The 14,675-nt window shown below is 41.2% G+C and overlaps 1 protein-coding gene across 1 annotated transcript in view; it reads right to left on the bottom strand.

Moving 5' to 3' along the window:
* The window catches only part of otog (otogelin), a 346,092-nt gene that overhangs the window by 244,111 nt on the left and 87,306 nt on the right, over positions 1-14,675 (bottom strand). The window contains exons 15-17 of the mRNA XM_041196645.1: positions 14,283-14,428; positions 9,316-9,448; positions 1,648-1,825 (exon numbers count right to left, since the gene is read on the bottom strand). Of these exons, the coding sequence (XP_041052579.1) occupies positions 1,648-1,825; positions 9,316-9,448; positions 14,283-14,428 (457 nt within the window). The remainder of the gene's footprint in view (positions 1-1,647; positions 1,826-9,315; positions 9,449-14,282; positions 14,429-14,675) is intronic.

Raw genomic sequence — 14,675 nt, 5'->3', positions numbered from 1 at the left:
CTGTCTCTACGGGCATCGTAACATTAACAACAGTCAGACATAGTGATTCAAAGGGACACAAACATATCCTATCATTATTTTAAACTGTGAATATTTTCCCCCAAAACAGAACTGTTGAATTTATAAAGCACTAATTCCCACCTATGCTTTATTGATAGTTAAGAATGGTTATATTTTCTTACAACATTGAGACAATGTGCAAATTTAAGATGCTAATCAGGGACCTATGATGGACATTGGACCTCAACTGCAGCAGTACTGTGTAGTCTCTGACCAGCATCAAGTGGTGTTCCAGCTTCAGAAGATCCCACATATGAGTTCCTCATAAATTTTGTGCAGCCAGGAGAAGCAGGAGTGCTCCTTTAGAATGCACAATCTCAGTCTGGAACACTAATATTCAAGTTTCCTCACACCACTCCACACAGTAGGGTCTTCCCATCAGGAATCTATCTTCCTCCAGGCCAGCTGGCTGGATAGACTTATATTCTGGCAGCTCAAGGTCAAAGGCTACTCTGGGATTTTTAGTTTTACAACTTCAACTCACAGGCCCTAAGCAACCGTGGCCCACTTGTCAACATGAGTCAGGCCTCTCGGCAGGATAACAAGGTAACTTGCCAGCATGGATACGGCTCCACAGAAATTGACCTCACTGTGAACCACTCTACTAGTATGAGATGAACTGTTAATATAAGAAAAGGATTTCACACTGTGCAGATAAGATAAAATTCAGTATTGTAAGAGTAAACTCAGACAAACTTAAACTATTAGCTAAAAATTTCTGCACAATTTTGAAAACAAGCAAACTTCTTTGAAAGTACTGGAAATTTATATCATAGGATTTTTACAGTGCTGAAGGAGGCCATTCAGCCCATCGAGTCAGCACTGGCTTGCCGAAAGAGCGTTCTTACCTAAGCCCACTCCTCTGCCTTATTCCCATAACCTTGCACATTCTTTCTTTTCAGATAGCAATCCAATTCTCTTTTGAATACCTCGATCGAACCTGCCTCCACCACCCTTTAGGAAGTTCGCTCCAGACTCCAATCACCCTCTGGGTAAAAAAGTTTTCCTCACATCACTTCCACTCATTTTGCCCATTGTTTTGCAACTGTGCCCTCTAGTTCTTGATGTACTGTTGAGTGGGAACAGTTTCTCATTATTTACCCTGTCTATACCCCTCAGGATCTTGAATACTCTATCAAGCCTCCTCTCAGCCTTCTTTCTTCCCAGGAAAACAGTCCCAATCTCTCCAACTGAATTATTAAACTGAATTTAGATTTTCAGTCTCCAGCTCTGTTAAATTACTAATACTTTTAGAAAGACAATTTGCTTTATGGACTAAAGTAGTAAAGTAAACTGTCAACTTATCCTATACTTCAGATACTATGTGAACACCTGGTACAAATGAAGAATGGGCATATGTTTGGCAGGTAAGGTTTGAAGTTCCTGCCAAGCATCAGACATAGACATGAAATAAAACCCGATTGCTCAACTGCAGTAGTGTTAGAAATTAATCCTTGTTGAAAACAAACACAAAGGTTTAGGTACAGAAGTTTTCTAATTATGACTGCTATTCTTTGTAGCCAAATTGTAGTCAGTCATTAAGTTCTAATCAAAGCCAATTAGCCTCAAAGCATGACAAATACTCACAAGAAATCATCCTGAATATTGTCATTGAAGGTTCCGCAGAGTCCAATGGTGTCCTCTTTCCATCTCGCATCCACCTGGACATAGAGCCGCCTCCCCTCTCTGTCATACTGCAAACGCACTCCAAAGTCTGTCTTAATTTGTACAAACATAGAGCTAAGCTCAGTGACTTCAAACAAATCTGTAAAAGGCAAGGAAATGTATTATTGAGAATATGATGTGAAATTATTGTTTGAGCAAGTTGATGTCAAACTGATTGTGCTAACTGGCTGAAGTTTTACCAAGTCTGTTAGGCGTAATGACAACAACAATTAAGTTAGACATGGGTCTCAGGTTTATACATTTACAATGCATCTTGTCATGAATATTCAAATGTAAAATATTTGATTCAAGCTTATGTAAGATCATGACTTAAAAATGAGTGGAAAATTCCAACTAGGTGACTTTGTAACTAACTGAAATGTAGGAACATATGAACAGGAGTAGCCATTTAGCCCCTTCAACCAGTTCACTGCCTTTCAGTGAGATCAGGGCTGATTTGCAACCTAACTCTAAATACCCACCTTTGCCCCAAATATCCCTTAATACCTTGGCTAACAAAATATCTATCATCCTAGTTTTAAAATTAGCAATTGATCTAGCTGTTTTGCAGAAGAGAGTTCCAAACTTCCAAGGAAGACAATCCTAGTTTTTTCCTTTTAGTCCAGGTATTATTTCATTTAAAATTAAGGGGTTACCCCATTCAAAACAGAGATTCAGAGATTTTTTTTCTCTCAGAGGGTGGCGAGTCTTTGGAACTTTCTTTCTCAACAGGTGGTGGAAGCAGAGTCTGAATATTTTTAAGGCAGAGCTAGATAGATTCTTGATAAGCAAGGGGGTGAAAAGTTACAGGGGTTAGATGGGAATGTGGAGTTCAGGTTATAATCAGATCAGCCATGATCTTATTAAATGCGGAGCAGACTCGAGGGGCCAAGTGGTCTACTCCTGCTCCTAATTCGTATGCTCATATGTTTGTATTCTAGTAAATATATCCTGCACCTTCCAAGGTCAATATATCCTTTCTAAAATGTGGTGTCCAGAATTACTCTCAGTAATCCAGGTGTGTTCTGACTTGGGTGCTGGACAGCTGAAGTATAATTTTTACTCTAGATGTAAAGGCCAGCATTTAATTAGCGTTTTTGATTAATTTCTGTACCTGTTCATGACATTTTAATACCTGCATCCTCAAGTCTTTTTGGATCTCTACTGTTTCTAGATTTTCACCATTTAGAAAGCACTCTCTTCTATCCATATTAGGTCCAAAATGTAAGGAAATAAGGTAAAGGCAGGGTAGTTTTGCTTAAAAAAAACTAAGAGTGGGGGGGAGGGGGGAGTGCGGGCAAGGAAGCTGATCAGAACTGCTGGAAAACAATGGGGCGGGTGGGGGGTGTGTGGTAGGGGAGGCTTGGGTGGGGGCAGAGGGTAGCTGGTCAGATTTCCCAGAAGGTGGTATGAACAAGGCGAGACTGGATGCCCTTACATTTGCCTACATTGAAATTTATTTTCTGCAGTCCATTCCCTTAACCTATCACTTGTTCTTTGTAATTTTATACTTCCACCTACACTGCTTACAATATCTTTGTGTCATCAAAAAATCTGGATCTGTGGCATTCTATACCATCATCTAAGTTATCAATGAATACAATGCATAGTTGAGACCCCAAAGTAAATCCTTGCAGGATACCACTGTTCACATACAGCCAATTAGAGTACTTGCCAACATTACCTCTACTCTGTCACCTTCTGCTCAGCCAAATTCCTAAACAGGTGAATAATTTGCCTTTAATTCCAGAGCTTCAACTTTAGCTAACGGTCTTTCATGAGGGACTTTATTCTGGAAGTCTATATAAATAACATGCATAGACATTCCCCTGTCCACTACATTTTCACATCATCAAAAAAAATCATCAAATTCATCAGGCATGATCTAATCTTTATAAATGCATACTCTCTCTCTCTCTCTCTCTGATCAGCTAAAAATTTTCCAGGTGTTTAGTTATCCTATCTTAATGACTCCAAACCAGCTCCACTGGACAGGATGTGTTGTTCATATGCCTGACACCAGATTCCAAAACCAACTCATCTACTCAGAACTTGGTCATGGCAGGAGACTCCCAGGAAGACAAAGGACACTTTAAGGATGTCCTCAAAGCATTCCTGAAGAGACAAAACATACCCACCAACCCAAGGGAGACCCTGGCTGGTGAATGACCAAAATGAAGAAGGCTCATTTGGGTAGGCACCCAACACATCAAGAGACTTTGTTGGGAATGTGCAGAGGTGAAGTCAAGGCATCAGAGGGAGTGCACGAACCTCCAAACAACCCAGCTATCCAACACTTCAAGTGCCACCTGCATCACATGTGGTAGAGCCTGCAAATTGCACATTGGACTTATCAGCCATCTCAGAAGCCAAAGAAGCAAGTCATCTTTGATCCCAAGGGACTGCCTAAGAGAGGGAGAGTTACAGACTCTAAGACAAAAGACTTTCCATATTTGATGAGCTGAAAACTAAGCAATTTTCTGCTTTCATCTATAGGTTTTCCTACCATTTGTAGCCTTTCTTGTTTATTTCTTCATTTTTTTTAAACAGCGCATAATCCTTTGTGACAAATCATATCTCTGCCCCTACCCCATTGACTTGTTTTTTGTACAAACATTTTTGATGACCAGTTCATTCTGGTTAAAGTTCAAATGTTATTTTGGCAGGCTAAAGGATGATAGAGATGCAAGATAGTTTAACTCCAGCAGTACCCTTGAGCAAACTTAGGTTCTCCCAATTCCCAACCAAGTTTTCTGGACTTGAAATTTGTGTTTTTTGGGGAAGAGAGCATGTACTCCTTATTAACAAACAAAAACACTATTTGTGTTTGTAGCTTTCTTGTACTTTATCTTTTAAACGCTGCTAAACATAAAACTAGGGCTTATCGGCTAAGCATGATCGGCAGGACCGGAAGCGGATGTGAATCCGCTCCCGCCCGGGATCAGCTTCTGACAGCAATTTCACGCTGGCTGGTCAATTAACGGCTAGCCAGTATGAAATGTATGATGGGAGAGGCTGAGTGCTGCTGGTGGAGTTGGCGAGGCGGGGGGAGTTGGGAAGATGCCAGGCACCGGAATGAATGAGAATGCGGGCGGGGGCTTTAAAAGGAGCTCCCTGAAGGTTAACAAATGTTATGGAACTGCCTCAAGAGTCTGCTGTGATATTCCAAGGATCACACTGCTTTTTTGAGATTTTGTGGCTGGAATATGTCTGATGCACCCAGAACGCGTGCTAGGTGGGATGGGAATGGCCGAAGCCATTCAGCCCCCCCCAGCGTTTCCAATGAGTGCCTGTGGATTCTGCTGGAGGCAGCCAGTGCCCGATGGGAGATATTGCTGCTCCAAGATGGCAAGAGAAGGCCACGACATTTGACAAACATGGCACAGATGAAGGTGACAAATCTGGTCAGTGGATGTGATGTAGCCCGAAGGACCTGGATACAGTGCAGAAAATGGTTCAATGGCCTTCTGCACTCTGCCAGGGTGAATACTAATTCCAAATGTAACCATAGGGAGATGTGTTTGCATGTGACAATGTTTGTTGGGGCATATGGGTTTGAAAATCCAAGTTTAAGTCGGCACCTGTTCCACTACACTTAAAGACTGCGTGTGATTATAACAGATAGCTGGCATGCATGTAAAGGTCATATGCCACAATGTGATGGGCACCTGAACCTGTGTCTTTGAGGGGGAGGCTGATATATTCTGGCATATAGAGAGGAGACTCATGAAAGCACTTTTGTCATTACAGGAGAAAAGGAGTCGCAATGTAGAAGAAAGAGGACAAACGGGTGGTGGTGTCCCCAACCTGCTGGTAATAAGTCAGGCAGAGGAGCAGGTCTTTAAAATGCTTGCGAATGTGGAGCCAGGTCCACTGGTCACAGAGAGGCAGGAGTTTTGGAGGAGGGTAAGAATCCAGTGGACAAGAAAGATTTCAGGGAGGGTATGAGAGATGTAGGACAACAGTTGTAAGACTGACAGGTGAAATCCACTAATTCCCTATATTCCCCCATTCAGAAGCCTTTGTTTAGCCAGGTGTCCATTCTGAGAAGCAACCAGGCCAAATGCACTCTGAATTTATAATGCTGATCAAGACTCACATATGTTTCCCCTCCCTCAGATGGAACATTCTCTAGACTGCAGAATGACCCTGAGGACCTTTCCTTAACATCAGAGGCTGATCTGCTGCCAGATGCAGCCATATCACGTCCTCCCTCTGCACCATGCACCAACACAGATACAGGCATATGTCTATCAGGACAGATGATAGTACACACTGGTGAAGGTACACAACACTCACCTGAGGAGTTGGCGGAGAATGAGAGTCCCCTGGTCACTGGCAGTTGGGGATTGCTGGAGACCAGGATGATGCTGAGTCCGAGGCAGATGATGAGCCTCTGGAGTCATTCATCAAGTGGCAGATGCTGGATATCCAGCAGGATGTGCATGAGGATCTGCAGAGATCCCTGAGGGTCTGCATGCCATGGTCTCTGTGTTGGAGTCGTCCATGCAAAGCATGAACACTTCATTGGCCCAGAGCTCTGAACACACAGCTCCCTCCAGAGAGAGATTGGTGACTCTCATGGAAAGGCAGCTTCAGGAACTCTGTCAGGGGCTTCTGGTGTTGCATTCAGACCTGTGAGCTCACACACTGGCAGTGACCTCAGACGGTCACTGTCAATGTGAGAGATGAATGAGCCACCTAGTGACTCTGCTGGCATCTCGTCCATCTCTGGTGAGCAGGGAGGTTACAAACAAACCTCATATTGGTGGACGACCTCCGTGTAGCTCTATGCATCTGGGGGCTCCTGATGATGGCAGTATCTCCTCCATCCTTCTGCCAGTGATCATTGCATCCAAGGAGACCATGATAACCAACAAATACCCAGCCTTGGCATTGGACTATCCCGCTCAGTCAGGGCCCACATACGCCCTGAGGACGCCCGCCAAAATGATCAAAACCAACAGAGTCAGCAGTCCGTCTCCATTGCAGCTGCCAGCGAGGGGGAAGCACTAAGATATAGAACTCTTAAGCGGAAATTTAAATCACTATGATCACATAAGGGGTTTCATGGGTGATTTATTTTTCATTGACACTTGTGTAAATGGTGTATTTATATCTCACACTTCACTATTAAAATGTGAGATCATCTCCAGTAGCCTTACTTGTTTTATGTAAATGGTAGGGAGGAGGCCTGGGAGTCATGTGTCACACACAGACTGGGCTGCAAAGTTTATTTCAGAGGTAGGGGCATGAGTGTAGGGTGACAGGAGGGCTCATCAAAACAGATCAATATGGTGGAACTCTCCTTGCATCAGTTTGACGCCTGGCTTTGACTCCTAACTGAGAGTGCTCTGAATCAAGGCCTCCCTGGTCTCCCTGCCTCCCATGAGCATCCTCAGTTTGGGATTTTGCTCCTCAACCTGGGGCTGATCATGCTCCTCCTCAGGCTCAGCACTGGAATACTGGAATGGTTGTCTGTGGCTTCTGGAAAAGCATCGCTGTCTTCATCCTCCTAAGGGGTCCTCCCTTGAGAGAGCCAGATTGTGTAGGGCACAGCAGATTACTACAATAAGGGAGACATATTCTGGAGCATATTGCAGTGATCCCCCTGAGCTGTCCAGGCAGCAAAACCTCGTCTTGAGCAGGTCTACTGTCGCCTGAATTATTGCCCTTGTGGCTATGGTTGTAGCTCTCCTCGGCTGCAGTCGTTGGGTGTCTTAGTGACATCATCAGCCACCTTTTCAACAGATAGCCTTTGCCTCCCAGTAGCCAGCTATCCAACCATGGTGGTGCAATGAACAGCCTTGGCACCTGGGAGTGATGCATTTTCTAGAGATCATGGCAGCTTCCTGGATATCTGGCACAAGCCTGCAGGATCTCATTCTTGTGGTCACACACAATCTGGACGTTTAGAGAGTTTCTACTGACAAAGGCACCCGGTTCCCCCGCTAGTGCCTTGATGGGCACATGCATGCTGTCAATGGATCCCTGAATTCAGGGAAATCCTGCAATTGCAGTGGATTCTCTGGCTCACTCTGCCTGGCTGGCCTTGTCTGTCCTGAGGTGAATGAAAGTATTGACCCTTTGGAACAGTGCATCTGTAAGCAGCTTGATGCAGCTGTGGGCAACGGATTGTGAGACTCCACACAGATCTCCCACTGACCCCTGGAGGCATAAAAGTTCAGAGCCACTGTCACCTTCACAGCCACTGGCATAGGGAGGCCACCTACACTGTTTGAGGTTATTTTAGGGCCAATCATGTCGCAGATAGAGATGTCAATTACTCTGAAGAGGCAAAGCCTTTGTTGGCACTGAACCTTTGTCAGGTTCAGGAAGCATGATCACTGCCTGTACATTCTACCTGCTGGGTATTGGCGTCTCCGCTTGACCCTTCCCCCTTGCAAAGCTTGCTGGCCCTCCAAGCCTTCTGGCTGCACCTCACAGTCCAGGGGGCATACTCTGGGATGACACCTGTGGGCAACTGGCCGTCTCTCCCTTTTGGCCCTCTCCTCATAATCTGAGGTGGTCTTTCCAGCTGAGCACACAATCTCCATGTTTGTCCAGATGATTGCACAAGTTGCTGCACTGAAGGGACAAAGGCCCCTTTACAAATGCAAATGTTTAGCATTCTTAGATTTATCCAAATTAACCAAAAATTATCAGCAATGTTCTCTAATCCACCAACAAACAACTCACAGCAAAACTCCTAATTCCTCACCTTTCCAACATCTTCTGGGCCTTTTATCCCACCCTAGATGCAGAATGAATAAAAAATGTGAAGGCTGTCTGCGGCAAGCGTAAAAGTGCTCGGGCCATTCAAAATCGCAGTGACTTGAGAATTTAATAGTCTTAATTGACCCTTTAATTGTCAACACGCGTTTCTGATTTCTGCGCATGCCCGCCGACCGAAATATCATGAAATAGCCCTCTCAACATCATTGCGCCTTATGTTGCAAAACGTCGGGCCTGCTGCACACCTTTTGTCTATGCATGTCAGACACTTGAATTGTCAAAAAATGCTGAATAGCTTTCAAATCAAAATCAAAGTTATTCCTTGCCTTCTTGTGTCCTTCTCAAATATAAACCACAAATCTCTGACAGAGCCCATGGACCATATTTAATCGTAATGGACTTGGACTGCACTAAACATCTAAATAGAAATTGTCTCTGAAATAAATCAGATTTTTCACTCCATCTCAATGATGTAAAAATTCACAAACCATTAACACCAGCTCTTTTATTAAAAGGTTAAGAAGAAAATACTTCCACCAAGCAAAGCTGATAGATACTACATGCTAGAAGATTGTCTATATTAGTTAATATTATAATATTTGGCAATCACTACCAGCTTGTAACAAGTAGACGATGAAAAGGCAAGTAGTAGATTTGATTGTTCATGATTACATGAACGTTAGCTGCTTAATTCTTGCAAATGCTCAAGTAAAGCAGGAAAGCAAATTGATAAGCTACTGAATATAATTCATCAAAATTCTATGGAGTGGCAATATGCACTTTCTTAAAGACAAAGAGAAAGACATATTTAAAGCTTTGCAAAGATTGTTATAGCAAGAGGTTAATATTTCATACCATCTGTATAAGGCAAACTGATCCGGTACTGATTACAATGGTAGGCCTCTCCTGAACGAGTCAAAGTCACCTGTTTCTTCATATCTTCATCAACAACCAGACTCACTGACTGAACACAGGCACCATTTAGATTCTGAGAAAAGAAGCAAAACAGGCAGTTTAGAATTTCATAATATGTGCTTGCTCCATTTACTTTTAGGACATTACATTGTGATTTCAGTCTGTCTGACAGATCCATTAATTAGGAAAGCTGAACAAAGGGACATACACTGTAAATTTCTTCAGTGTTCTCCCAATCATCTACCACAACTTCGTCAAAAGATCAAGAGAAACTTCATTAATGCAGCATGTAAAGAGTTTCTGCTTGGGACAATTCAAGGGCATTTTTATTGATAATCTTAGAATTCAGCCAGTTAAAATTGAATCAAAGTGAGACTTCTTCACTCAAAGTATCATAAGAATGTGGAATTCCCTGCCATGAAATATGATAGGTGTAAAGTCAATTGAAAAGTTTAAAAGCGAGATATGCATTAGAGGTTATAAAGAAAAGTCAAGGAGTTGGAATTAGTCTAACAGAGTTGCCATGGATAAGAAACATTATGTGGCGGGTTTAATAGACTAAATGGCCTACTTCAATTCCTTTTTTCCTATCTGCAACCCTGATTTGCTCTTTGAATCAACAAACATTTTTAAACATAAAGTGGTCAAAAATACAATTACTTTTAGCATTCTTCTTACTACTTCTGTTCAGTTTATGAATATATTTAAATGCTTAGTGTTTGTTTTATCACACTATTTCAGCAAACCATTACTAGGTTTGACAATAGAGTTGAATTCCCACAATTTGACACACAATAGTTAACAAGTTAATTTTTTTGTCTTCGGGTGTAAAAACATATTCATTTGGTTTGCATTACTTTAAGACCCATCTAAATCTTAACTGTTAGTAGCACTCAATTATCCAGTTAAAGGTCATTTACATAATTAATCACAAATCCAGATGAATTTAGGTGAGTCCAAGGATGAAAATATTCATAAGAGTGGAACTTAATGGGTAACTCAAATTTGAAATAATAAAATTATAAGAAGAGGCATAAAAATTTTGGAAAGTTTTAGAGAGCTTTAAAAGACATCTTAACTCATTAGCAACCCCTCATGGCAAATGTTGTGATCTAGGTGCCAGTGAGAAGTCACAGACATTCCTCAATAGCTCCTTCTCTTCCTTTAAATACGTCAGCTAAGAGTTGGCAAACACTTTGGTGGCAGCTAAAATAACCAGGTTCATGAAAACAGAGAGAAAATATAAGATTGAAAAGGGGTGGGAGCATGAAAGTAAGGAAGTCTTGCTGCAATTTTGGTGATAAACTTTTCTTAGAGGAGCTGCAATGTTAGTTCATTAGACTGATTCCTGGGATAAGATGACTGTCCTATGAGAAGGGATTGAGTAGAAAATGCCTATATTCTTGGAGTTTAGAAGAATGAGAAGTGATCTCATTGAAATGTATACAATTCTTAGAGAGCTTCACAGGATAAATGTTGAGAAGCTGTTTCCCCTGGCTGGAGAATCTAAAACTAAAGGGCCATAGTCTCAGGCTAAGCAGTCAGCTATTTAGAATTGAAATGAGGAGAAACTTCTTCCCTTGAAGGGTTGTGAATCTTTGCAATTCTCTATCCCAGAGAGCTGTGGGTGTTTAGCTGATGAGTATATTCAATACTGAGATTGATAGATTTTTGAACACTAAAGGAATCAAGAGATAGGGGCACAGGATAGGGAAAGTGGAATTGATGTGAAGTTCAATTATAATCTGATTGATCGATGAACTGCAAGCTCCTACTTCTTAAGATACATCTAAACCACTTGCATATGAAGTCTGTGAGGCTATTAAATGCTATTCCATCTTCAGGTGGGCTTGAGGTCACCTTCCCCTACCATTTTCTCATGGACATGCTGGAGATTTGAGTCCTGCACTCCAATGGACAAGAAAGTGAAGCCTTCCCCACCCACTTTTCTATAAGCTAATGAATTATTGCCTGCTTCAAATGGGAGACAGAAATTCATCTGCAGGCAAGGAACCTTGTGCTGGGAACACAAAGTAGAAAATGACCACTTAATCTCTCCTTACTTAACTCTATAAAAAATATATTAACAGTCGCTTTATGGTACAGAGCTTGAATATAGCTGAAAAGAAAGACAGGTTGCCAAAGCTTTTCATCTTATATTCATCAGGAAAAATTCAAGAATGCAAAATTTCAAATGCTCAGGACAATTAATACGACAGGAGGAGAGGGGTGTTGATTGTTTGGCAAAGCAATTCTGATTGGCTGAGGTGCTGCCATGGAGAAAGTAATGCAAAATTATAAGCTCCCCAGACTTCATGGTAATTCAAAGAAGGGTGCGAGTCTTATATATATTCCTTTTGTTTACAGAAAATGATTCCCTGCAAATGAATGTATATTTCTTCTAGCAAGCGTAAATGGGCCATGTTATGAGCTCAACTGATTACATTAAATCGGTTTGTCATTGTAGCTATTAGTGCACTCAGGAATTTTCTACAAGTGCTGCCCAATCGTAGAATCACATCTAACAGTACACATTTTGTTTTGAGTTTTGCAAACGCGGGCTGGTTGAGTATGGTCTGTACTCTGCCTATTACGACCAACCGAAGGAACATGCTGTTTGACTCAATCAGCCAATTGTTGCAGATGCATATCCTACGTATCTCATGCAGTTGAGTTCAGTTTTAATGACACCATGTGTGCCCAAATAGATAGTGTAGCCATGAGATCCCCCTCTAGGTCCCATGCTCGCTAACATTTGCATCAGTTTCCATGAGGAATAAGGTTAACCTACCCTGTGTGTACTTCTGATACATAGATGACATTTTCGCCATCTTTGAATCTGTAGCTGCATATTAGGATTTCCCTGCACACCTTAATGTGCTCCATCCTGCACTCAAATTTACTTTTTAGATGAAACAATCTAATGTGCTCCCTTTCCTCAACATGCTAGTTGAGAAATCTGGTACTAGTTTCTCCACTATTGCATACCAAAAGTCTACTTCACCAGTCAATATATGCATTAGGATTTGTAAAGCTCCACACGACATAAGATCAGCAATCTTGTACAAGAGCCCAAGCCAATTGCTCATCTTGCAAGCTTGACATAGAAATAGAGGGCCTCAAAGCTATCCTGCAGGACATTGGCTATTTTAATAGATCACTTTTGCTACGTATTGCACAAACTCGGAAATGGGTCAAAGGCTGCCCTTTTCAGGCCTGAAACGCACTCAGACTACCTCAAATTACCCTGGAAAGGCAAAGTATCTCAAAAATTTGAAAAACAGGATAAGGAAGCTGTTTCACCCTGCTACTATGCAGTGTGTGCATAGTGAGTGGTATACCAATACTATGTGAGTGGTATTTTCAACTAATCGGATGCTGCCATACATCCAAAAAGACATTATGGCCACCACAAACTGAGCAACATCATGTATGAATTTCAGTACCATACATAGGTCATGATCAAACATCATGTTCTTCTGGCTGTTCGCAATAGGAAAAGTACAGACTGTGGTAAACCAGCCTACTCTTGCAAAACCCAAAACAAAATGTCTCCTGTTAGACCTGATTCTATAACTGGGCTGAATAATCCTGAATGCACTAATAGCTATACTAACAACCAATTTAAGGTAATCAGTCGAGTTTGTAACAGGCTCATTTACACTTACTAGTAGCGGCATACATTCATATGTAGGGACCCATTCTCTGCAAACAAAGGAATATGTTCAAGCCATGCACCTTTTTTGAATTACCCAGAGCATGGGGAGCCTATAGTTCCCCCATTGCTTTCTCCATTGCAACGCCTTGATAAGTAGATAAGTAGTTTATCCTATACATTTGGATGACAAAATGCAGTATGATTTAATATCAGGATGTTACAACACTGTTCTCTAAATCAGAATTTAAAAACTTTGAAAGGAAATGCACATCTTAGCTGTTCAGAATCCTAAGGAATTATGCTCTTCACTGGAAGTGGTCCTGCCTGCTAACATGGGAAATATCATTGGAGTTTATTTGACCTACTCATGTTGTAACAGGTCTTCTGACTCTTGTCTTTACAGCATGGAAAATTCTCACTTTGTTTAATAGTTTTTTACTGAGTGAAGAGGGCTAAATGTAAAAAAAAATCCAGAATATTCAGGATACAAGTATGATAGAAAACTATTTATTTCTCACTATATCTTAAGGAATTTGCTACCTAGAGTGGATATTAAATATTAGCCAGAGACTGCAATCAAAACACAAAAATTTTTGAAATGTATGGAGAAAAAGCAACCAGAAAAGGAGTGAAATTCAAGCCAACAATAATTCCTTGTTCTAGTGAATCGTCTCTTTGATAACATTACATCAACTATGTTCAGTAGGTGTTTTCATATCAACTGCTGTCTCTTTCATCAATCACTTTGCAGACTTCTTTTATCCTAGCCTGCTCTCATCGTCCACACCATCAAAGACATTAACATTTCAACAGACACAGATAAGGTTCCATCGACTCTAACTTCTTGTCCAAATTATTGTCCTAAATGTGTCTGCAAATTTCACATGATTCTTAAATCTACATAGTATTGGTGAATATCACTTTCATCAGCTTCCTGGCACCAGAAGATTGCTGGCTTTGTGGTTAAAGGTTTAGAAACCTTGTAGTTTTTCTTTCAAGTGGAATGTGATGGCCTTGATTGTGCCATTTAGTAATGTTAAGCTGCATGGCTTTTATCTAGGTAGAGATGTGTGCAAGGTTCAATCATTGGATTTCCAATTCACCAATCATTGCTCATTTTTTTTCAGCCAACCTCTTTATATACTTATTTTCCTTCAAGCCTATTTTATTATGAGAAATCAAATGTGTTCAAACCCCTTATTCTTTCAGACCTTCTACTTTATCTACAAAAACAAACTTTGTTCCTTACTGTGCCACATTGAGAATTTTGGAGGCTGATGGTAAACTTTCCAGAGTTGCGGCTCTTTGCCAGAATATATTGGCATGTAGCATGGAAGGTATACACCCGCTCATCAAATGTCTTGAAGTGAATATCTCCAGTTACTGAGCACTCCGCTAGAATCAATAAGAAAAACACTAAGCAAAATCAGACAAGTACTCCATGTATTTTAATCTTCACATGTTGAAACCTTAATCTGAACTTTATGGGTCATTGTGGGGAATGCCTGCTGAGAAGTGCATAACTATTACAGTATTTCCTGAATTAAAAGCAAATGACAATTGATAGCATTTTCCATGATGAATTTAGACATGAACAATTACCAACTTGCAACTATATGGACACATGAGTCTGCCTTGAATT

This window comes from Carcharodon carcharias, chromosome 10 (genome assembly GCF_017639515.1).
Source record: "Carcharodon carcharias isolate sCarCar2 chromosome 10, sCarCar2.pri, whole genome shotgun sequence".
Lineage (NCBI taxonomy): Eukaryota > Metazoa > Chordata > Chondrichthyes > Lamniformes > Lamnidae > Carcharodon > Carcharodon carcharias.
Note: the sequence above shows the minus strand (reverse complement) of the source record. Positions and strands in the feature narration are given on the sequence as shown.